The 20,886-nt window shown below is 52.4% G+C and overlaps 8 protein-coding genes across 8 annotated transcripts; 3 read left to right on the forward strand and 5 right to left on the reverse strand.

The window, feature by feature from the left end:
- Positions 1 to 1,547: 1,547 nt before the first annotated feature.
- On the reverse strand, positions 1,548 to 2,421 carry DACRYDRAFT_105503 (uncharacterized protein; the record flags this gene model as incomplete). Its single annotated transcript, XM_040768099.1, has 3 exons — positions 1,548 to 1,985; positions 2,040 to 2,229; positions 2,279 to 2,421. The coding sequence occupies 3 exons, from the start codon at positions 2,419 to 2,421 to the stop codon at positions 1,548 to 1,550; spliced, it is 771 nt and encodes a 256-aa protein (XP_040631337.1).
- A 470-nt stretch (positions 2,422 to 2,891) lies between these two features.
- Positions 2,892 to 4,628, reverse strand: DACRYDRAFT_114769 (uncharacterized protein; the record flags this gene model as incomplete). Its single annotated transcript, XM_040769871.1, has 11 exons — positions 2,892 to 3,384; positions 3,433 to 3,712; positions 3,762 to 3,893; positions 3,947 to 4,010; positions 4,064 to 4,089; positions 4,139 to 4,181; positions 4,231 to 4,287; positions 4,346 to 4,371; positions 4,423 to 4,449; positions 4,507 to 4,516; positions 4,566 to 4,628. The coding sequence occupies 11 exons, from the start codon at positions 4,626 to 4,628 to the stop codon at positions 2,892 to 2,894; spliced, it is 1,221 nt and encodes a 406-aa protein (XP_040631338.1).
- A 1,744-nt stretch (positions 4,629 to 6,372) lies between these two features.
- Positions 6,373 to 8,952, reverse strand: DACRYDRAFT_114770 (P-loop containing nucleoside triphosphate hydrolase protein; the record flags this gene model as incomplete). Its single annotated transcript, XM_040769872.1, has 9 exons — positions 6,373 to 6,622; positions 6,680 to 6,801; positions 7,114 to 7,239; positions 7,355 to 7,454; positions 7,509 to 7,933; positions 8,044 to 8,134; positions 8,183 to 8,318; positions 8,384 to 8,886; positions 8,933 to 8,952. The coding sequence occupies 9 exons, from the start codon at positions 8,950 to 8,952 to the stop codon at positions 6,373 to 6,375; spliced, it is 1,773 nt and encodes a 590-aa protein (XP_040631339.1).
- Positions 8,953 to 9,184: 232 nt separating this feature from the next.
- Positions 9,185 to 9,773, reverse strand: DACRYDRAFT_20971 (uncharacterized protein). Its single transcript, XM_040772174.1, has 2 exons — positions 9,494 to 9,773; positions 9,185 to 9,473 (listed from the first exon to the last, which is right to left on the reverse strand). Exons 1-2 carry the CDS (start codon positions 9,560 to 9,562, stop codon positions 9,207 to 9,209), a joined length of 336 nt encoding a protein of 111 aa, XP_040631340.1. The 5' UTR covers positions 9,563 to 9,773; the 3' UTR covers positions 9,185 to 9,206.
- A 1,378-nt stretch (positions 9,774 to 11,151) lies between these two features.
- On the forward strand, positions 11,152 to 12,185 carry DACRYDRAFT_14517 (uncharacterized protein; the record flags this gene model as incomplete). The annotated part of the gene is made up of 2 exons (XM_040771038.1): positions 11,152 to 11,630; positions 11,687 to 12,185. 2 exons carry the CDS (start codon positions 11,152 to 11,154, stop codon positions 12,183 to 12,185), a joined length of 978 nt encoding a protein of 325 aa, XP_040631341.1.
- A 772-nt stretch (positions 12,186 to 12,957) lies between these two features.
- DACRYDRAFT_20972 (uncharacterized protein) lies at positions 12,958 to 14,189 on the forward strand. The gene is made up of 2 exons (XM_040772175.1): positions 12,958 to 13,599; positions 13,650 to 14,189. Exons 1-2 carry the CDS (start codon positions 13,100 to 13,102, stop codon positions 14,140 to 14,142), a joined length of 993 nt encoding a protein of 330 aa, XP_040631342.1. The 5' UTR covers positions 12,958 to 13,099; the 3' UTR covers positions 14,143 to 14,189.
- A 320-nt stretch (positions 14,190 to 14,509) lies between these two features.
- DACRYDRAFT_93751 (uncharacterized protein) lies at positions 14,510 to 16,175 on the reverse strand. Its single transcript, XM_040777177.1, has 4 exons — positions 16,139 to 16,175; positions 15,936 to 16,093; positions 15,373 to 15,881; positions 14,510 to 15,325 (listed from the first exon to the last, which is right to left on the reverse strand). The coding sequence occupies exons 3-4, from the start codon at positions 15,763 to 15,765 to the stop codon at positions 15,119 to 15,121; spliced, it is 600 nt and encodes a 199-aa protein (XP_040631343.1). The 5' UTR covers positions 15,766 to 15,881; positions 15,936 to 16,093; positions 16,139 to 16,175; the 3' UTR covers positions 14,510 to 15,118.
- Positions 16,176 to 17,032: 857 nt separating this feature from the next.
- Positions 17,033 to 17,883, forward strand: DACRYDRAFT_14519 (uncharacterized protein; the record flags this gene model as incomplete). The annotated part of the gene is made up of 2 exons (XM_040771039.1): positions 17,033 to 17,514; positions 17,562 to 17,883. The coding sequence occupies 2 exons, from the start codon at positions 17,033 to 17,035 to the stop codon at positions 17,881 to 17,883; spliced, it is 804 nt and encodes a 267-aa protein (XP_040631344.1).
- Positions 17,884 to 20,886: the final 3,003 nt, after the last annotated feature.

Here is a 20,886-nt window from a genome sequence, read left to right on the forward strand (position 1 = left end):
GCAATGAATGCTTCCGCTATGGCAACGATTGTCTATTGTCCATATTCTATTCATCGTGCCTTCTCAGGGTCGAGCCCTGGACTGGGGCTTCTGAGGACTGGGCGCACTGTATGGAGTTTATCGTCGCCCTTTTGACTCCCCGGGCCGGGGCAGGGCCAGCGCCCTGAGCTGTATGGGGAAAACTGGCAAACAACCGGCGCGGCGAGGAATGTCCACTTTTTTGCCGGCGTCTTTATATGGATCCAATGCGGGCATGCGAGTCTCGTGCCTAATCGCAATCTATTGTCAGCCCTGAGTTTTCTTCAGAATGGTCCCTGTCTATCCAGTACATAAATGCATGAAAAATGATGAAAAAAAACGGAATAAGCGTCGTTTGGTGCTACATGGGTCACGGATTCCTTTATGTCGCCTCGAGTCGGTTCATCTCCAGGTCTTAGAACGCGAACGGCCTATCCCCGGAGAGGTCTCCAGTCGAGGAGGCCAATCTTGCGATACCTTGCTTCAGCTTCAATCACGACTGGATTTGTTGAACCTGCCCCAGTCTTCAGTGGACATGATGAACTAGTGACTTGAATGAGTGCGAGCTGGAAGGCAGTATAGCAAGCGGGCAGGACTTGGTACATACCAGCCACCGATCACGTCGTCCATATTTATTTATGTATACTGTCAAGTTATAAAATGACCGGCCCGCAAAGAATGGACGTCGCGTTACACACGGTTTAGCATGTAGTTAGAATCAAGTCTTGTTACACACACGCCGATGCCGCCCGAGGTTCACGGAACCCTCAATACACATCTGATTGATGAGCCGAATGCAATGATCAAATATCAAGGGTATGATACGGCGTGGTCCTTCTACTATGAAAACTGACAAACACATCGCCATCATGTAGCTGGTATGTTTTCCCACTTCCTCGCGTGCCAGTAACACTTCATCATTCCCCAGCACGCACAGTATTCAAATATGGGCAAAATCGCACTCACAATGGTGCATCACTGACAAACTGAACTTCATGTCCTCCGAATCTATCCGGTGTGCTTGGCTACGGCCTTAAGCGTGCTTTCAAGGTTTTGGATAGTGACCCCCGCTTCAACCGATGGGCACCGGAAAATCCTTGGTTGGAATCGCGTTGGATCAACACCTGCTCGCTTCACCCTCAAAGGCTTTTGTTGCCTGAGACACCCATCCTTCTCTTCGATTCCCTCTTAGAACACCGATGTTGAGACGCCTTCAAGCTCCAGGAAACGAACGTCACCCCTCGATCGCGTTTTTCTCTAATCTCGAACGGGGGAGCCTATGCCGATTTCTGGACCGACCACCTAACCCTTCATACCAACCAGGCCATCGAAGTATTAGTACTTCTTGTCTCTATGATATGTGCGCACGTGAAGAGAGCATGTAGATTCAGCGTGTCTAGAATATTTAAGCCCATAAGCTCATGGAAGGATGCCATAAAGCAGGCCTGATGTAATCAGAGGCAAAGGCGCCTGAATACTGTAGTGTATACTGTATGTAATACGGCGATAAAGGTTACAAAACTCCATGATTACGAAGGAGGGTTGGGCGCCGTCTTCTCCCACCTCTTGGCGTTCCAGTAATACTTCATCCTTCCATACCCAAAGCAGTATGCTAACATTGGAGTCAAAATAAACTTCCCCCACCAAGGCAGCTCTCGGGGAAAGTCGAAGTCCCGCGGCACGGCGGCCATGATTGCTGGCAGACTATATTTGAGAACTTGGGTGGACATCGTGTGCTTGCCAACGTCCTCTTTAGCGGTGTCCATGTCGTGGACCGTCACTCCTGATCGCTTGAGATGTTCAGCATCAAGCGTGCCAAGTTCGGCGGCCATGTGCTTGGCGGCGGTGACCAGCCAGCGATCAACGGACGCCCGGAACTTGGAGGCGAAGAATGGCTGGGCCTCAGGCTTGGAGGGGTTGACGCTGTCCAAATAAGCGAGAGTCTCTAGTATGGGTTCTGCAAACTCCTACACCGCTCGTCAGTATACTTTGTCTCGCAGGGAGGAAAAGAAAAAACAAACGGCGTGCTGGTTCTCGTTCGCTATCATAAGGTTCCCGCCATCGAAGTACGGGAAATAATGCCCTTCTTCAGTTTCGTGGTGCTCATGAAGGAAGTGCACAGCATCGTATGCGACCGCCCAATAATTGTGGAAGTCGTGAGGTGCAATGTGGGTTGCGTTCTTGTACACTCCCTCCAGACGGTTCATCACGCTATAACATGTAAATCAGCGACATGGATCCGTATATCGCAACTACTCACCAAGTGTGTAGCTGGGCCATGTTCCATTGTTCTTGGGCGTACCGATCTTTAGGTAGAGGCCGTATGCCAATGTTGTAGTATACATCGCGCGCCTCAATCACGTCGGGATCACTCAAGGAGCCCCAGTCTTCAGAAACAGCCATGTGTTGCCAGTGATCGTAGACAATTAATATGTACGCTTTCGCCCGACTGTGCAGAAGGTTGGTGCTTGGGGTGTTCCCTGCTACAGGGCGACCACCATGACATTCTCGTTATTTATAGCTGAACGCACGACCTCAGCACGTTCCAAAAAGTCAAAGCTAGAAAATGCGGTGGGTTGGATTATGTAAGCGAGAACCACTAGCCCGAGCTTGAAAGGGACGAACTGAATGGATAACTCAAAGTTTTTCGGAGAAGCCGCATAGTGTGCAGTGATGAAAGCCCTGCCCGACGCCGACCTACTGCGGCGCGGCGAAAACGCCGACATTGGGCATCATTGGTTCATGCAAGGAATCATACAGAGAGATATCATGGTCATATCACTTGTCAAATAATGCTGCTGTCCGCATTTCATCATGCAAATGGAAGAAGAGTAAATGCAGTATTCTCACCGAACCCAATCAGCGCTCATCACTCAAACGGCATATCCCATGTGGACTACGTGCTCCTCGCAAAGCATTGCAAACGGCGTCTCAGATGTGGTTGATGGTGGGGTAAGCGGAGATGCCGTCGATGCAAGAGATAGTGACCTGTCACGGCCCCCGATATGCATGGCAGTCGGTGCAGTCGGTAAATCAAAATGAAATCCATCGGAACTAGACCCGCTACTACTCGTGACGATCGTTCCATTCATGCGCTGATTAGTGTTCACTTCCGTAGCAACCTGGATGTTACGACGCCAGTCGGACGGGCGTTGTAGAGGAGAAGGCAGGGTGGGGCTGGTTGGTGATAACTCAGCAAAGTCCGTCGAGCGATGGCGTCGACGAAGACTGTCCAGCTCGAATGTCTCTGCGTTGCCAAATCCAAACGTAGTTTCCGACGGCGGTGGCGAAGGAATGTGATGGCCAACCTGTCGCACATTCAACAGCATCCGGGAGCATGTCACACATAAGGTCGCTGTCATGAGTCTGCCGTCGGCCGTCAGCTTGTATCAATTTTCGATAGACATTCCTTACGGTAATGCAACAGATTTGAGATGAAGCGGTGCTAATGCAAAGGTGATCATGTTGCCGATCCCCAACCCTAAGCTCAGGGCGAAGTACACGAGGCCGTCACGATGCAGGATGTCGACGAGCGGACCATGAATGGCCTCCCGCTGATGCTGGATCACCTTCACCAACGTGAGGATAAAAAGAACAAGATCGAAGCCGATAACAGGCAGCCAGAAGGTCCAAAAGAGAGGCGCTGGACCCTCGATGACTATACATCCAATCTTAAGATCGGCATCAACGAGGACTACACGATTTGTCGGTCAATATGTGATAAATGTCAGGGATGGACGTACAATCTTGCCCATTGCTTATAAAGCATAGGAGAATGCCAGTGGCGTATAGACAGCCGAGGAGCAGAACAATGAGCGTTGCCAGCAGGAGCTTGTTCGCACCCCAAAGAATCCATGTTCGTGTCATTAACACAACTGGACCGCTGAAATTAGCGAACAGCATGAAATTAGAAATCAGACGGACATACTTTGGACAACAGCCAAACTCCCCAGGGACGAGTATTCTTGGAACATGTATAAGATCTTGCATACCTTGGCGCACTACGTCAATCTCGCTGCCAAGTGGGACTAGTGGACGGACGAACTGGTAGGCTTGGGACAGCGAGAAAGCCTACATGGGGTCAATCCTGATCGTTGAGAAGTGCCACTGTTTCACTTACCATAAAGGGTAACTGCGTATTCTGCGGGGACCAGATAACGATTCTTTTGCTCATCAGCCTCAGGCTAACTGAGACGGTTCAAGCGAACACACCAGGCAGAATAAGATTTTCCCAATCTCTATTCGATCGCAGGACCACATGTAGTGGATCTAGGGGAAGCCGATGATAAGTGAGAAGTCATGTAAGGTCCAAGCGTCAGGAATGCACCTCTTCATCAAGCGTTAATGCATGGTCTGTGTCCGCAAATAAGCGCCCGGACGTATGCTGAGAACAAGTAAGCCCACCATAGAGGATGAATGCTAATGAGCCGACTGTTAAGAGGGAGAGTGGTCAGTCCGGAGATGTTGCTACCGAGGAAACGGCGTTACTATAGGCTTGCTGGACGGAACATGAGGCACTGCTTCTCACGTGCTTCTGAACCACTTACGTTCAGGATTAGTGCAGATCGCACAATGTCTTCGAAATCGAGCGGATTCAAGCTTGAGGCCATGTTTCTCCAGCGGAACTCGCATAGGGGGTGTCTTGAGTGCCAGTTTTACCAAGTTCAGATGATGCACCGGAGTAAGACATCGTTTTTAAGACTTATCAACTCCAAGTATATACCGGCTAGCGGGGGATGTGGCTCGGGAGTCGGTCAATGTGAGTGAACGACGAAATTCGGCTAGCCCCTGAGGCGATACCGCATTCAGTGCGCAGCCTGCAGGAGCCAAAGATATATTGGCATAGTCAAATGTTCTTGTATCCATGGATTGGCGGAGATTGAGGCTGCTTGTCGTTGTTGTTGTCATCAGGACTGACAGCTCATGTTCGAGGCTGGATCGCGTGTTCCAGCGAAGGGGTAGGTGATCATGGGTCCTCCTGTCATGTGGACAAAGGCAGGAATAGCGTTGCGCATCCTCGTTGCGGTTATTCCGACAGAATAGGCCAGATCACAGGTTATGTGTGTCTTCGGCTAAGCGGCTCGGAACGTTGGGGCAAGGCGGAGTAATGTATACGTATGTGGTTGTATGAACATGAGGCAAGAATATGGTACTCCAGATGATGGTGTGACATTTAACGTAACACAGCCCAAGTTCCTTGTGGTGGCACTCGGGTATACCAAGCCGGGACCAAGGAGGAAAAATATCCTGTTATGTCGACGTAAAATGAAGTCTCAGTTGAGAGCAGGATACGATGGGCGAAGAAACTTCTCCGTGCAAACTGTCTCATATCCGGTCCCGGCAGAAGTCCAGTCCGCTCGTGTCCAACTGTCAGCGATAGGCGGATCTACAATAATCTGTTTGCGCTAGAGGCCGTACATGGAGCGAGAAGCATGGATCAGCCTAGAACCTGGCTGAACAAATGCTTGAAGAGCGGTGAAGAGAGCCGATACAAGCTGATGAGATGAGAAAGCAAAATAAGCAGCACAGCTTCCTCACGTGATGTCTGATGGAGGCTCGGCTGTTCCACGAATGCTTGTTGATCACAGAACGACTTTGTGATGGCCTGGATTGCTAGAGTGTACCAATATTAGTCGAGGTTGAAAGCCAGCGAATACACCTCAGTATCTCAAAGGGTCGTGACCCTTGCAACATGGGTCACACCTCATTCTCACGGGACAACTTGTTGAAATCGACCGGACCTCTTGGATGGATCCAGGATGGATACAGCAGGGGAAAACTGAATAAGGGGCAGATGGCTTTCCCACAACAAAGTGCGGACAGTCATTGCAGACCTACGTCCACATCGGCCTACATTTCCTGGTTGAACGTCCTGCCCCAGTAGATCGGTATGTGGCTCGTGAACGTGCCCTCCGGAAGACGAGTCAAGATCTCCAATAAGATCTGTTATAAGTTGTGAGCGACAGCGTTCGTGATAAAATGGAACCAATGCCAATGATCGTATCTCGTGACGATGCACAGACCGCGTTATTCTAGGTGGGAGGACGTACCTCACAATCAGAAATCCTCCCGCCTACTCAATTGGCCGTAGCTTCTACACCTGATGCCTACCTCATTATGCGGAACCAAGGATCTGGGAACCAGTCCATACACAGGCAAGAAAAACTTCCAGGTAGAGTCCTGTACATATTGCATACATGCGAAGACTGGGCACACAGCCAGCTTCCTTGGTATAGTGTACAGTACGATCTGAGGTCAACATATTGAACCCAGATCTGATACCTGTTCCAAAACGGCAGTGAGAAGGTTCGAAAAGCAACTCAAGGGGGCTTACCTCTCCGTCAAGTCCAGACATCAAAGCCCATCCAACTCGCTCCCTCCCTCCCTCATCTCCCCTCTTCGATCATCTCTTCGGGCAGCAATGTTGTCCAGATCCCTGCGAATGGCGGTCCTCCCCTTCCGACCCTCCCATTGCCTGCCTTCGTTCTCCACTGTCTCCCAGTCTTGCAGGGCTTCTTCATCCCAGGTCTTGCCTTCCCCTTCTTCCCATAAAAACCGGCTTCCTTGGAGGGTGGAGGGGAGGAAGACATTGTGCACTGGGTGTCTGCGACAGTATCAGCCACGGCCTGTCATACACGCGAAGAAGCACAACGAAACTCACGCGAAGTTAGGATTATACAAATATCCCTTGCCATAGCCCAGCTCTTTCATGAGACGCGTCGGGGCGTTACGAATGTTCATCGGAACGGGCACAGTGGTATCTTGTTTTGCAGCTGCTTCCGCCTGTTCAACGGGATCATAGGAACAAAGGTCAGCTTGGGGCTCGGAAGGGAAGGGGAATGGACAGAACAGCATGCTCGGTCCTGATCAAAAGAGGAAAAGATGTACAGGGGAAAGAAGCAAAGCCGACAGCTCGCAGGGGAAGACGGAGGCTAAGAGTAACAGAAAGACGAAGGGAGGAACTGGAACGAGGGTGAGAGGACCACATGACAGACTAAGAGCAAAGAGGGAAACGACGGGAAAGAGTTGCCGCACTCAGAACGAAGCTCTCAGCAAAACAGAAGTTGATTGCCCAAAAGTAACAAGCACACGTACCCTATTATAAGCCATGTAGCTTCTCGTGCTCTTCTTGCTCAGCGCCAGGTGGGCCACACAATGTGCGAGGTTGATCCTGCATTCTGGCATGCCGATCAATTGGCATGCTTGGTAGGTCGATACGGCCTGTAGATGGGCGAACGGACACCAGGGAGTCATGATGCAAGTGCAGAAAACGTGGGAGGTAGAGCCGAGGCAGTTGGTGAGTTCGAGCTGAGCCAGGTGGGAGGGAAGAGCGCACCAAAGGTAGCGCTTCATTATTCGCCAATCCTACATCTTCGCTCGCAACCACAATCAGCCGTCTCGCAACGTACAGCGGGTCTTCTCCAGCACTGAGCATCCTAGAGGCATAGCAGCATGAAATAGTCGATCAGGTTAGGGCAGACCGAACGCACCTGGCTAAGTAGTACATCGCCGCATCGACGTCACTCCCCCTCAAGCTCTTGTGCAAGGCGGAGATGAGGTCGTACCTGTCGTCTCCTGTCCTATCGTAGCGCGCTACAACGCTGCGTTTTACCGTCTCGAGTAGTGCCGCTTCAGAGAGCGTGGCAGGGGCGGAGAGGACTAGTTCGAGTGCTGAGAGCGCGGTGCGCGCGTCGCCTGCTGAGAGGCGGGCAATCCGTTCCAGGATCTGGTCTGGTATTGGTCGCGCGGGCGCACTTGTCGAGGGGGAGGTGCTGGAGCTTATGCGAGAGACGGCGTTACAGAGGATCTGGAGCAGGTTTTCGTATGTCAAGGAATGGAGGACGAAGACGCGACATCGGGAGAGAAGTGCACCGTTGACCTTGAACGATGGGTTTTCTGTGGTGGCCGCAAGAAGCTAGGGCACATAGATTAGTGCTGGTCTCGAAGCAGGATAGCGGTACAGGAAGAAGAGCACAAGGTCGAGCAGGAGGTGAAGAATGGGATGTGGATGAGCAGGGAACGCACCTGAATCCACCCGTTCTCCACATAGGGCAAGAACAAGTCTTGCTGAGCCTTATTGAATCTCTGTATCTCATCCACGAACAATATCGTTCTCCTGCATTACATCAGCTTAGCGCCAACTCAAAGTGCGGGAGGCGTGTACCTTCCAGTGAGCTTTAAGAGGTTCTTGGCTTCTTCGAATATTCCCCGGACGTCGGCTGTGCCGCTGCTTGTCGCGCTGAGCTCTTTGAACACCGCGTCGCTCTTATGTGCCAGGATGCGGGCAAGGGTCGTCTTCCCTATTCACCAAGTAAGAGCAGCACATAAGGTTAGCGAGACCACGTAGACATCAGAGAGAACACACCTGTTCCTGGAGGACCCCACAGTACACAGCTCCCTACGCCAGTACTCCCTTCTTTCTCCATCAATCCGCGCAAGAGACTTCCAGGACCAACAACATCTTCTTGTCCTACAAAGTCGTCTAATGTTTGTGGGCGAAGGCGTTCTGCAAGGGGCTGGGCAGCGAGGAGGTTTGAGGAAGTACTGTTCTTGATGGTGTGGGGAGAGTGTATCGGTGCGGAGGAGTGAAATGGCGTGGATCGGGGATGGGATGCAGAGGAGGAGGGATGGGATTGATAGGAGGAGGAGGTGTGGGATGCGGATGGTCTTGCCCGTTTGAGGGGAGGTGACTTTGGAGTAGCAATAGGAGAGGGTGGCCTTTTATGTAGGAATATAGGTGCGATAGGCTTTGGTCTCGATCCCGCGATCGATCCATTCTGCTTCGAAGGTTTTGTCGGTGTCTTTACGCAGCATCTGTCTAAGTGGGCGTTGATGTCATCCTCAGAAAGGGTACTCCCGCAGATCGGACTGTGATCTTCATCAGAGTCAGCTATATGCGTAGATATATGCGCACCATGCGACTGTTTCTCCCATTGTTATGATATGCGTTGAGAATGTCAACTAGGTTTGACCAGGGAAGAAAGCAGATCGGGTTGGAATGAGAGGTGATGGAGCTTAGGAATGGGGCGCGTGGAGCATGACTTGATCAGGGACGCGTCATGCGCGTATGCATACATACACCTTGCCTCATCACCAACACCATACTTGCAAGTCTGATGGCCTACCTTCTTTCCGATGTCACTGGATCTTTCATCGTACCTTTGCTATGATGGAGATATGATATGTACTCAGACGAGGTACGTAGGCGAGACACTGTTGAGAAGAGAAACTACCCACGGGCTCCGGTCGTACAGCTTGATTTCGTACAACGCGCGACTGCCAGCGGTCTCTACTCTCTGCACCGCCTTATAACCACTGTCTGGATTGAACCTGTATTTGTCTACGTTATGCAGGGAATATCCGGACGCACACTGAGACGTCAGCCTGCTAACAAGCGGGCTAAAATGCTCTGTCGTTGGTGTGCGACTCAAGGCGTGCACGTCGGGGGTTCCGGGCTCGGGGTCGAGCTCGATACCGAGCTCGGGTCAGGGAACAGGTCCGCCAAGAAGCACCTACGGCATACTATTTCACTTATGGTCAACATCTTCTCGGGTTTTGCAGCGGTTCTTTACATCGTCATAAGCGCGAAGAATGCCGTTACTAACTGAAGGACCCATCCACACGAAACGCGCGCCGGAGATAACGCCGGGGCAGCTCCTCAGGACGCAGTGTGCGGTACCGGGCACGTCAATCAGGTTCAAATCCACGGAGGATTTGGCGCCTCATATCAACCACACGGTTGTGGAGATAATGGATCATCGGGGTGCACATAAAGACTCCAGCGTCCTCCGCTTCACGCACGTCAAACTCGATCATTTAATCTTGGATTCTTCCCGATCACCACTACCCACGAGTCAAGAGATATGAGAACACACTGAATCGCTCCTTGTCATCTCCTGCCAGGTTCAGCTAGTTCGTGTGCAACTTCGCTCATGCACCGAATATCCTCAGGTCATCAGGGAACGCCGGTGCTATGAATACACTTCCATAGCTGCCTCGAGCAGCGCAACCGGAGTCCTGAGTCCGACGACGCGTTCATTTCCGGTATTTAGCCCCGATGCGAATGTGGCAAACCCGCTGCTTCGAAACAGCACTTACTTGACACGTGTATCATTCTCACGATAAGAAGAGCAGAGTACACCATCAGAAGATGGCCCAAGATCTGCATATATTGATATGGGCGCTTGCTCGGTTATGTTTTTATCCCGGTAGCGCGATACAGAAATGCAGGCGGGATGAAGATTCCTGTGCTAATGTAAAGCGAGAGCCCGGTTTGATAACTGAAAGGTTCTGGACTATCGGCGCATCTTTCCAACCACCCGTGCAAGAATCGCATGTTATCTCCGTTGAGTATTCCACGTATTTCGCTGCGATTCTCTTCTAATCGGGGTTGTGAAACCTCCATCAGCTCACCTCCGCTTACAACAAGCATGTCATGGCTATCTACACTCCTGGTGGATTTCTCAGTAATCACGCCAAATAGAAGCAACATTCGAGGTCTCAGCACTACTGCGCGTCATTCCCCGTTCTGACCAGATGTCCATTTTGAGGCCAAAGCAGACTCCATATACCAATCCATGAACAGCGCAGATCAGGTCTCATGCGCGCAGCTGCGGGGATATTTTGATCCGATGACTACTGCTCTGGCGGACAAATTCGAAGGCAAGGCAATGCTATCTGATCTCTCCTCGTACTGGCGTATGGTTCAAGGCGAAAATTAAACGCACAAAACTTTCGGAGAAAACCTAGTCGCTCCCTCATCTCACGCGATGCACCGGCCGCAGTTTGCCAGCCCAAAAGCTAGGAGTTTCGGAATGTCAAACGGAGACCCGTCCAGGCCGCCCCGCACACCCACCCGGTGTAACCGCCGAGGGAGCGCTCCTATTGGCTGACAAGGGTCTTCTCACATGGGAAGTGCCGAGGTGCGGTCCGACGGACCCTGACGGCATCGGGATCGGTATGCTTTGTGCAAGTCGCTGTGTTGTTGTTCGCCATGGGCCATAGGGATGATGCTGCGGGGATGCTGGAGGAAAATGATGGTAGGAGGAGAAGACAGGTGCATAAATACCTTCATGTTCTGAAAAATAAGACTCACCAACAACAACAGCCCCAGCACCCCTTCTAACTGCAAGAATGTCCAACTCTACTGGATCGTTTTCTTTCGCCTCCTTCCCCGCTCTCTCGGGTGGCCTCCCAACATCACCAGATGAAGCGCCCTCGATTATCTTCACGATTGCCTACGTGGCCCTACTGCCCCTTGCGATCTGGAGAACCTGGACTTACCGGCACCCTGGTACACTCCTCTTCACTTTTGTCCGTCTCTGTCTCTTCATCTCAATCCGTGTTGCCACATTCGCCCTCCGAGCAGCAGAAGGCGCTTCTGCCCAGATCCCAGACAACCCCGTTCCCAGTGAGGGGATCTTCATCGCCGAACAAATCCTCCTAGGCGTGGGGTTCATTGTACTCGTGGACCTTATTGTCGAGCTGCTCAAAAGCCACATCTGGCGCACCGACGTTCAGGTGGTCGATGAGACGCTGTTTGCTCAGGAAGGCCAGCGAAACGTTCTGCAGCGGATTGTGAGGCTCATGCATGTAGCTCTGATAGTATCGATGTATGTTCTCTTTCTCTCTCCTCTCCTTCCACTGGCAAGTCCTAACATGTCCAAAGTGCACTAGGCATCGTGGCCGGCACTCAGTACTCGGACGCTCTCACAGACCCCTCCACTGCCTCGAACGTCAAGACACTGCGCACAGCAAGCACCGTAATCGCACTCGTCGTCTCCGCGCTCTGCGCCATCGTCTCCCTCTTCCTGATGCTCCAGTATTCTCACCTGGGCCAGTCGAGGTCCGTCTACCTCTTAGTAACGAGCTGTATAATACTTGTCGTTCCTGCCTACCGACTGTCCACAACCCTAGCATCTCAGCCATCCCTCGAAGATCTCGTTAGCACAGACATAAGGGTCAAATTCTACATCCTCCAGGGACTCGCAGAATGGCTCGTCGCTGGCCTACTGGTGCTCGTAGATGTGAGGGTATGGTTCTTTGCTGGAGGAGAGAAGCAGATGATGCTTGAACGCGGGGGACTGATCCCACAGGGAAGTGCGGAAGAGATGAGGTTGGGTCCCGTGAGGGGATGGGGAGATAGGACCCCAGGGTCATATGCTTGATGGGTCGAGGCTTGTCCCGTGAAAGTGACAGGTTGCGATATCTTAGAATAGATACACTACTTGATCATTCATATGCTTGCCATCGTATGACACCAGCAATGCATGTATTGTAGATGTGATTATTGTCACGAGAAAAATCAGTGCAGCCCCGCAGCTTGCGCAACAAGGATCCCCGATATGGCTCGTGAATAATCATTCACTCGCTGCGCTCTTGTCCTACCTTTAGGGCGCTTAAGTCAAGTGCATTCCTCTTTGCGCTCGAATGCTGCATATACGACTGTGGGTTCATTTCATCCCTCATCCCTCGTCTCCTATGGCCTCTCCCACTCCCCATATCCAAGTTCAAGGTAACGAAGACACCTCAGTTGATTGATGATAGCAGTGAGCAAAGGATTGATAATGGTAGGGCTCACTGCAGCGAGCTGGTCTCCGGTCCCCACCAGCGAGACCGGTCCAATTCAGCTCGGTCGGGCAATTGACCGAATGTCACCGTTCAAACTATCCCGTGAAACCCGTTACGTTACCAGGGTATCGGAGTCTTTCTCCCGCAATCTGCGCACGCTGACCGTGCACACCAACCACAGGTTAGTAACCCTCCCCAACCGGGGTGGGTCACATCACGTGCTTCTCACCAGGGATGGGCTTGCCAAGGGCGAGGAGAGCGCCGGGACCCCAGTCACGTGATATTTTAATGTATTGGTGTCCTGCTGTGCGTCCGAGACGCCGGGGGTGGGCAGATCGCTTCTCTTTTCTCTTCGTGCATGCCCTTTGGGTGGACGCACCCCCGGACCATACGGTAGAATGTATATAATGACCATGGCGGCGCATCTGCCGACAGTTCCATACAGTATCGAACGTTGCTTTTGCGACATCTCTCTTGAGTCTCTACTTTGCACTTCTCCCTCGTCCTTCTCATGGATTTGTACTTAATCTCAGAGGCAGGACAAGTCTCTCCGCTTCAGGTGACCAACTTTCCTGCAATCTCCGGCGGCCTCCCTACGCGCCCCGACCTCGCCCCGTCCATCGTATTCATCGTTGCCTACTTCCTGCTTTTGTTCCCAACAATCTGGCGCGCCTACACCTACCGTCGTCCGCGCATGCTCCTCTTCACATTCATCCGACTAGTCCTCTTCCTCGTCATCCGTATTGCAACCTTTGCCCTGAGAGCAGATGAGGCCGTCACCGCTGAGCTGCCGTTCAATCCCCTCCCCAGCTTGAACATCTTCATCGCCGAGCAGATTCTCCTCGGCGTAGGCTTCATCGTCATGCTCGACCTCATGGTCGTCTTCCTCCAGAGTCATATCTCAAGAACGGATGTGCCACTCGAAGACGAGACAGAGTTTGCGCAGGCGAACCGAGCTCCTATACTACGATATTTCATCACCATCTTGCATGCTTCTCTCATAGCAGCCATGTACGTCCTTTTCTTTCGTCCCTGCTCTTCAACATCTAATCAGAGTACAGTGCAATGGGAATCGTGGCAGGGGCGATGTACTCCTCCGCAGTGAGCAACCCGTCGAAAAACGACACTGTGAAAGCACTGCGTATCGCCTCCACCTCCATCGCCCTCATCGTCGTCGGCTTCATCGTGATCATATCCCTTCTCCTACTTATTAGGTTCCCCCACCTGGGCGTGCAACGCACGCTGTACCTTTTCATCACTGGCGGGTTGCTGCTCGTCATCCCCGCATTCAGGCTCTCGACCTCCGTGGCGACGCACACGAGCCTCACGGACCTGATAAGCACCGCTACACGTGTCAAGTTCTATATCCTGCAGGCGATGGTAGAATGGATCGTCGCTGCCTTGCTGGTGCTCGTAGACGTCAGAGTATGGTTCTTTGCCGGTGGACAGGAGGCAAAGATGATGCTCGACGGGACGCATCCCAAAGAATGGCGGCAGCGGGTCAAGACCGATTCCCCGTCCGCAGAGGTGGAGGCCAAGTTTAACCCTGTGTAGTGATATTTTGTCTAGGGGGTTGATAATGTAGAGGACTTCGAGCATAATCCATTTCTTTGTTTCTTGAGTGCTGACTGCTTGGACTGCAAACACGTTCTATTATAAGAGAACCACGAACATCATTTAGGGCTATCGGCTCGGTTCGGCAAGCATTGTAAACGTATTCCTTCCCCTGTTCCCAATAGCAGAACGAGTGCTTGAAGTGTCCTTAAACACCGATCTTGGGCTTCCATTGGTAGATCAGTCCTCTCGATAGCGATCTATCTCCGCCAAGTCGCTTGTACAACTGACAACAGGTACCACTTTTCGTACCATCCGACCACGCTCGTACGCCAGAGATCAAGTTGGCTCACTGTCAGGGAAGAGGGGGAAGACTCGATGCTGACTGGCAGAAGTACGTTGACGGTGGTGAGAGGCTGGCTTTGCACGTTTCCAAGGGGTGGGGAATGTTGACCAATAGAGCATAGGTTGAGAAGTGGACATGTATGCTCCGATCGGATGTTCTGTGCGCTCCGATGAAATGTATATGTATCCTCCTGTTTCCTGGCGTGGTCGAGTCTAGTCAGGGAGCTGTTGTCGATATCATGGAAAGCAACGGGCGAATGCGAGGTTGTAGCCATAGATGAAGAGGCGTGTCGCGAGCCCTGGCACCACCGTAAGAAAACCCTTCCTTGGAGGTGGGGATCCGGATATTCGATAGCGAGGCCTCGGGGCAATACATATCGATATCCGATAGTCGTAATTGGGTGTGGTTACCAGATCGAGAACCTCATTTCCCGTGAAGGTGGATGAATGCCAACAAACAGAACAGAGTTGTGTGCGGCAGGAAATTCTCCTGGTAGGTGGTTAGAAGTTCGGCTCTGTACGGCGTGCAATGGGTATGCCGGCGTTTTGGTGCGTGGGTGCATCGGCGTCGAGCTTGGCAACCACTCCACAGCTCCATGCCCTCCCACCGCGCGCTGTTCCCTCCCCATTATTAGATATCCAAATCCTCATCAGGATCTTCTTCATCTACATCATCTCCCTCATCCGGTTCGTACAGAATCCCAGCTTGCCCCCCGCCCGTCCCCTCTTCCGGCTGGCCCGCATGCGTATAAGGGAGGGGTACTGCTCCCCTCGCCTGTTCCTGGGCGGGCGTGAGCGAGAGGTTAAAGGACAACCCCTGGGTCGGGTCTGTTCCTGACTGCAAGTCGGATGAGCCCAATTCAGCACGAAAATGGGAGAACGGACCGTCTGAGGCACCCCTGGGTCTAAGTCAGCTAGGAGGAGCTTCATCCCCTCCAAATCCCTCCAATCACAAGCTTCCACACCTTCCTTTCCCTCTTTCCAGCCTTCGAGTGCCCGTTGTATGAGAGTGCGCTTCCTGACCCTGCTCTCCACAAGTCCTTCCTGGATCGATACTTCGCGTGGATTCATTCCCTCTCCGCGATGTGCAGCGCCCGTGAAGAGGGCCCAGAACTTGGACGCGTCGGTATAAGGAGGTGGGAGGACGAGGAAGTTTGTTGCCAGGTGGTGCAAGATCGACGGGGAATAGAACAGGAGGTGTGTCAGACGACCTGACAACGCAACAGGGTGGATTAGGAGTTCCGCAAGCTGGGAGTGTAAAGAGAGCGGGATAAGCATGCGGGACCGCTGGCGGACGGATAGGTGGGTGAAGAGGGTCTTGGCGAGCTTGTATCCTCTTGCGAGAGGGAGCAGATCAAGCCCAACGAGAGCAAGCGTTGCTGATCCTGGGGGTACTGGGTTGAGGAATTAGCAGGCTAGATGGTTGAAGAGATGTAAGGTAAACAGACGGGATTCGAGTGCTGCGAGAGCTGATACTGAGGGATCTGCTGGCTCTTCGGAGGGCTCGTACCCAACAAGATGGGTATAGTCCTCCACCCTCAGGCCTTCTAACCCTTTAAACCATTGATCAGGAACATCAAACGTCAGCACCAGCACCTGATGCCCTCTGCGCTAGTGAGCAAAACCCCTCGGGATGAAGGAAAAGACGGACTGAGAGACGGCGGCGACGAGGACAGAACGGAGGAGGGGAAGATGGGTGTTGTGAGATGCTTGAAGGACGAAGAGACTTGAATCTAGGGAACGGGGTATGGAGGTGGGCGTGGGTGAGAGGAGTGAGCAGAGCGGGGTGACATCAGGATCGCGGTGGGACATCTTGAGCATTGTGTGCGGCGAATGATGTGGCTAATGGTTGTGAGTACAGTAGTGGCTGTGCATTTGGGACACGTGACATTTCACCCGCTAATAACCAAAAGGCGGGCCACAACATCATTATCTACCAGTGCAATGACGTCATCACCTGCGGGTTTTCATTATTTAATGACGGGGAAAGGGTCCAATACTGCCACAGGATAAGTCACAAGGTGATTACAACTACATTCGAATGAGGGGGAATTCCGTTGTAAGGAAGGGGACTCAGCTGAAAGGCGCCTCAACTCCTACCTTTATGAGTACAGTAGCCTGAGAGAAGAGAAACAGTGCCCACAAAATAACTACAGGCCCGCAATATATTACGGCCGGCTCAAATCGCCGCCCGGAAGCGGACTAACAACTATGCGCCGGAGACCCTTAGATTTCAGCCACAGCACCGCCCCCAACGCACATAGCGGTCAACTTTCTCACGGCGAACGATGAGCAAGTCTCGGCGTATATTGGCTCTCCTTCATCTATGGCTTGGGTAAAAATAGAGCATGCTCACGGGGCTTGTTCCATGTCTTTCGGGTATTTTCTTGGTGCGGGAAGACTGCGAACGGGAGACCAAGCAGCCCATTTCTAGAGATAAAAAGGCTCTTAGATTCAGGATGGCTAAACGACAGATCTACACTCACTTGGGGCACCGGGGTCATATTCTTTGAATACCTCTGGACCACACCTCTAGCGCACGGCAATGTCAGGCAACACCGACCCCTACAGCACTATCGGTTCCCTGCCTAACATCAGCGGGGGGATCCCCACCTCCCCCGATTTCGCACCTTCGATCCTCTTCTGTCTCCTCTATGGCATCCTGCTCCCTCCCTGCATATGGAGGACTTACACCTACCGTAAGCCCGGTCGACTCATGTGGACCTTTATCAGGCTCATCTTCTTCGCTCTGATGCGGATCGCTACCTTCGGCCTAAGAGTAAGCGAAGCGCACAGCGCCAGCCTACCCAACAACCCCGTGCCCAACCTAGGCACTTTTATCGCTGAGCAAGTCCTGCTAGGCATTGGGTTCATCATTCTAGCAGATCTGATGATCGAGTTGCTCAAGAGCCATATGTGGAGGACGGACGTCCCCCCGGCTGGGGAAACACGCTGGGCTCACCCGGCGGGCCATCACGTCTTGAAAAGAATCGTGCGAATCATGCATCTCGCGCTGATCGTAGCCATGTACGTTAATCCTGGCCTGATTGCTTTTCCTTCTCATGTTTGGATAGTGCGCTAGGGATTGCCGCCGCAGCCCAGTACTCGAGTGCGATCAACAGCCCCTCCATCGCCTCGGAAGTGCAGACTTTGCGCATCGTCTCCGTCGCCCTGTGTCTCGCTGTCTGCGCTCTGTTGATCCTCGTCTCCCTCCTTCTTCTCACGCATCCTTCCCTCGGCCTCTCACATACGATCTACCTCCTCGTCATCAATTGCATACTGGTGATCATCCCTTCGTACCGCGTTTCAAGCGTCACGGATTCGCCCTCCATCTCCGCGCTCGTAGGCGCAGGCACCCAAGTCAAGTTCTACATCTTGCAGGGGGCGATGGAGTAGTTTGTTACCCTCGCACTGCTGCTGGTGGACGTCAGGGTGTGGTTCTTTGCGGGAGGGGAGAAGGCGCAGACGATGCTCTCTTCTCGGGGGAGGGAGCCGTTTGAGCAGGTTTACGCGGCGGATCAGACGGCCGAAAGGGGGGGAAGGGGGAAGAGCGAGATCTCGTATGCTTGAACTGCGTCTTTCCTCACAAGGGCTCCTGCACACCCACGTTGCTGCCCGGACCGACTATGCACTTGTGCGACTGTCTGCGCCAACCAAAGAATATTGTGCAACGCCAAACGGGCCCTGCCAAGCCAGTTTCCGTGATAGGCAATTATTCGTTCTTCTGATGTACCGCTAGATCTTTATGTAATCTGCTTATTTGGTGAGATGATCATCTGTTGCTATCTGATTATGTATGCCGGATGTATCTACCTGTGAGCATTGGGTTTAGAAGTCTTGCGCACTGAGGTATTTGCTCTGGACACATCTTGCGCCATCGCTGAAACTCCGGCTGCCTCAGGTTGCCCATGCAACCCATCAATAGCCATCGGCACAAATTATCCTTCCCGTGTGTCGCCATTGTCTCCTGCGAATCATCTTCCGACATAAGATTATTCCCCTGATCGGCTAATCCTCTGGGATTGAAAGAAGAAGTCATTATCAGGCAACACTGGTGCCAGTGATTTCGTGAAAACGAGAAAACCTGCTCCCATTCGTGCGACAATCGTCTCTCCTTTGCCGCGCCGCTCAAGCCCCAATCGCATACTCCCCCGCCTGCGCCCGCTTAGCCTCCTCTGTCATCTCCACCTCCTGCCCCATAGCCTCCAGAGCCACTCTCCCACCAGCACCGAACCATGTGCGGATATCCACCGCGCACAGCAAGGTGAGTGCTACCCACTCTACGCTGACCTGTAAGACCCAGAACTCAGCTTTCGTCTTGGTGCCCAGCAGGTCTGCGAGCGTAGGGTTGGTGCTTGAGGAGATGGAGCCGATCCGGTAGGCAGGGATGATCAGTATCAGGAGGGAGGTGAGCGCGAGGTAGACGGAAGAGCGACGGGCGATGGAAGGGTGAGAGATGTACATGTGTACAGAGAGGAGGAATGCGAGTATGCATACGACGAGCGTCAGGGCGGAGGAGACAAGCCGCTCACTCTTGCTTTCGCTCGCGACAGAGGGGTCGGAGATGGCAGATGAGTACTGGGCGCCGGCGATGATTCCCAGTACGCTGGGCGGTGTTAGTTTCAAAGGTTGGAGAGAGGGGGAGGGATATACACGGCTGCGATCAAACCAAGGATCATGATCGTCCCCGCCGGCTGCATCTTCCTGACAAGATAGAGCTGCTCAGACGGGCGAGGTACGTCTTCCCTCGTCAGATGAGACCTCACGAGACTGACGAGATTGGTGGCAAGCACGATGAACCCTGTGCCTAGGAAGATCTGTTCCACCACGAAGGGCACTATTTGCGGGCTGACGACGCCTTGGGAGGCCTGGTGGGCTTCAATTGCTCGCAGGATGAATGTCGCGATCCGAAGGCCCGCGAAGAGGGATAGACGGGCGGAAGCGAGGATGAGCGTCCATGGGCGCGGTAGAAGATGAGGGGGACGAGGAGGGTGTAAAGGATTGTGAAGAGGATAGAGGGGCGAGGTCGGCACTTGTGGGGATACCATCTGAGATGGCGGGGATCTGGGTGATGGGGGAGGTGTTGGGTGCAGTGGACATGTTGTTAGTGTGGACATTTGTCACACGATTTGAGGAGATAGTTTTATACACAAATCTCAGGAGCGAGTCGTTCTCCTCCGATGTGAAAGTTCTTGTGCTTATCCCTGAGAACTACTTCATTGCCTGGTGATTGCTTGAGAGTGCTGTGCGGTTGAGTCCGACGCTAAACAAGTGTCAACAGGCGTCAACACTGAATACAGAGGATTAGTCTAATTTGAGCAAGGAGCTACATAAGGCGAGATAACCCCCGAGCGGAAGAGCCCTTGATGGTCAGGGTTCAGTTACCTCATTGGACCCTGAGAGAAAAGCAATAACACCGGGGGAGCAGTGCGGTTCTGCGTGGGGTGAGGAACGGAGAAACGGAGAATTGGTAGAAAGCGTGTTGGGCGAATATGTGATTGGTGTGGGGATTGGATCAGTGGCAGTTCCACGTTGATATTTCCAGTACATCCGGGTTTCAGGACATGCAATCCGGAATCCGTACTTCGGATAGATATCCATATATTCCAGATTCCGGCCTCGGCTGTGCAAGGGTCCGGCCGGTTCTCTGGCCAGATCCTCGGCACAAATCTGGTAGATGGTTTTATTATGTAATATTACTAATTAATTAATTTTTGTTTCATATCCACACAACACATCACTGATATTATCTTCCCGCATTAACACCATCACTATCACCATCACCATCATCTATCTACTCTTATGGAAATCTCTCAGCTTCTCTCTCAGCTCCTTGATGTTCAACAAGTGCTTACTGGTGTCTCTGTAGAGCAAATGTTGTCATTCTTGGCTTTAGCTTGACATCTTCAAACAAGAATTGCCTGGCAGGAAGTCCATACACTCACCCAACCAGCAACTCCTCCTCTTACTCTTCCCAACACTGTGGTGTCTTTCCTGAGTCAGGTGCTTGACTTGCAGGATGCTCAAATCATTGCACTTTGGCAATCTCTCAACCAGGTCCTTTGGAATCCTGCCAGAGACATCACGGCCCTCACTCAACCATTGTTGGATGATTTCACACCCTTTCAGGCCTATTGTTAGGGCAACACAGGCTGACTAAGTCTGCTCACCTAAGAGTGCCAAGAGTCTAAGCAGGCAACAAGGAAGTGGAGTAGACCTGATGACTAAGACCTATCTACAGTATAGGTACCTGTGGATGATCCTAAGAGACAGTCCCCAGGCAGAGTAGGCCTTATATTTATACCTCTGTGGTGGAACCTGCTAGAACATCTTGCTTACTCAGCCTAGTCAGGTGATCAGGTCATATGAGGTCATGCACAGCCATGCACAGCAGGTCAC

Source organism: Dacryopinax primogenitus (assembly GCF_000292625.1).
Source record: "Dacryopinax primogenitus strain DJM-731 SS1 chromosome Unknown DACRYscaffold_4, whole genome shotgun sequence".
Classification (NCBI taxonomy): domain Eukaryota; kingdom Fungi; phylum Basidiomycota; class Dacrymycetes; order Dacrymycetales; family Dacrymycetaceae; genus Dacryopinax; species Dacryopinax primogenitus.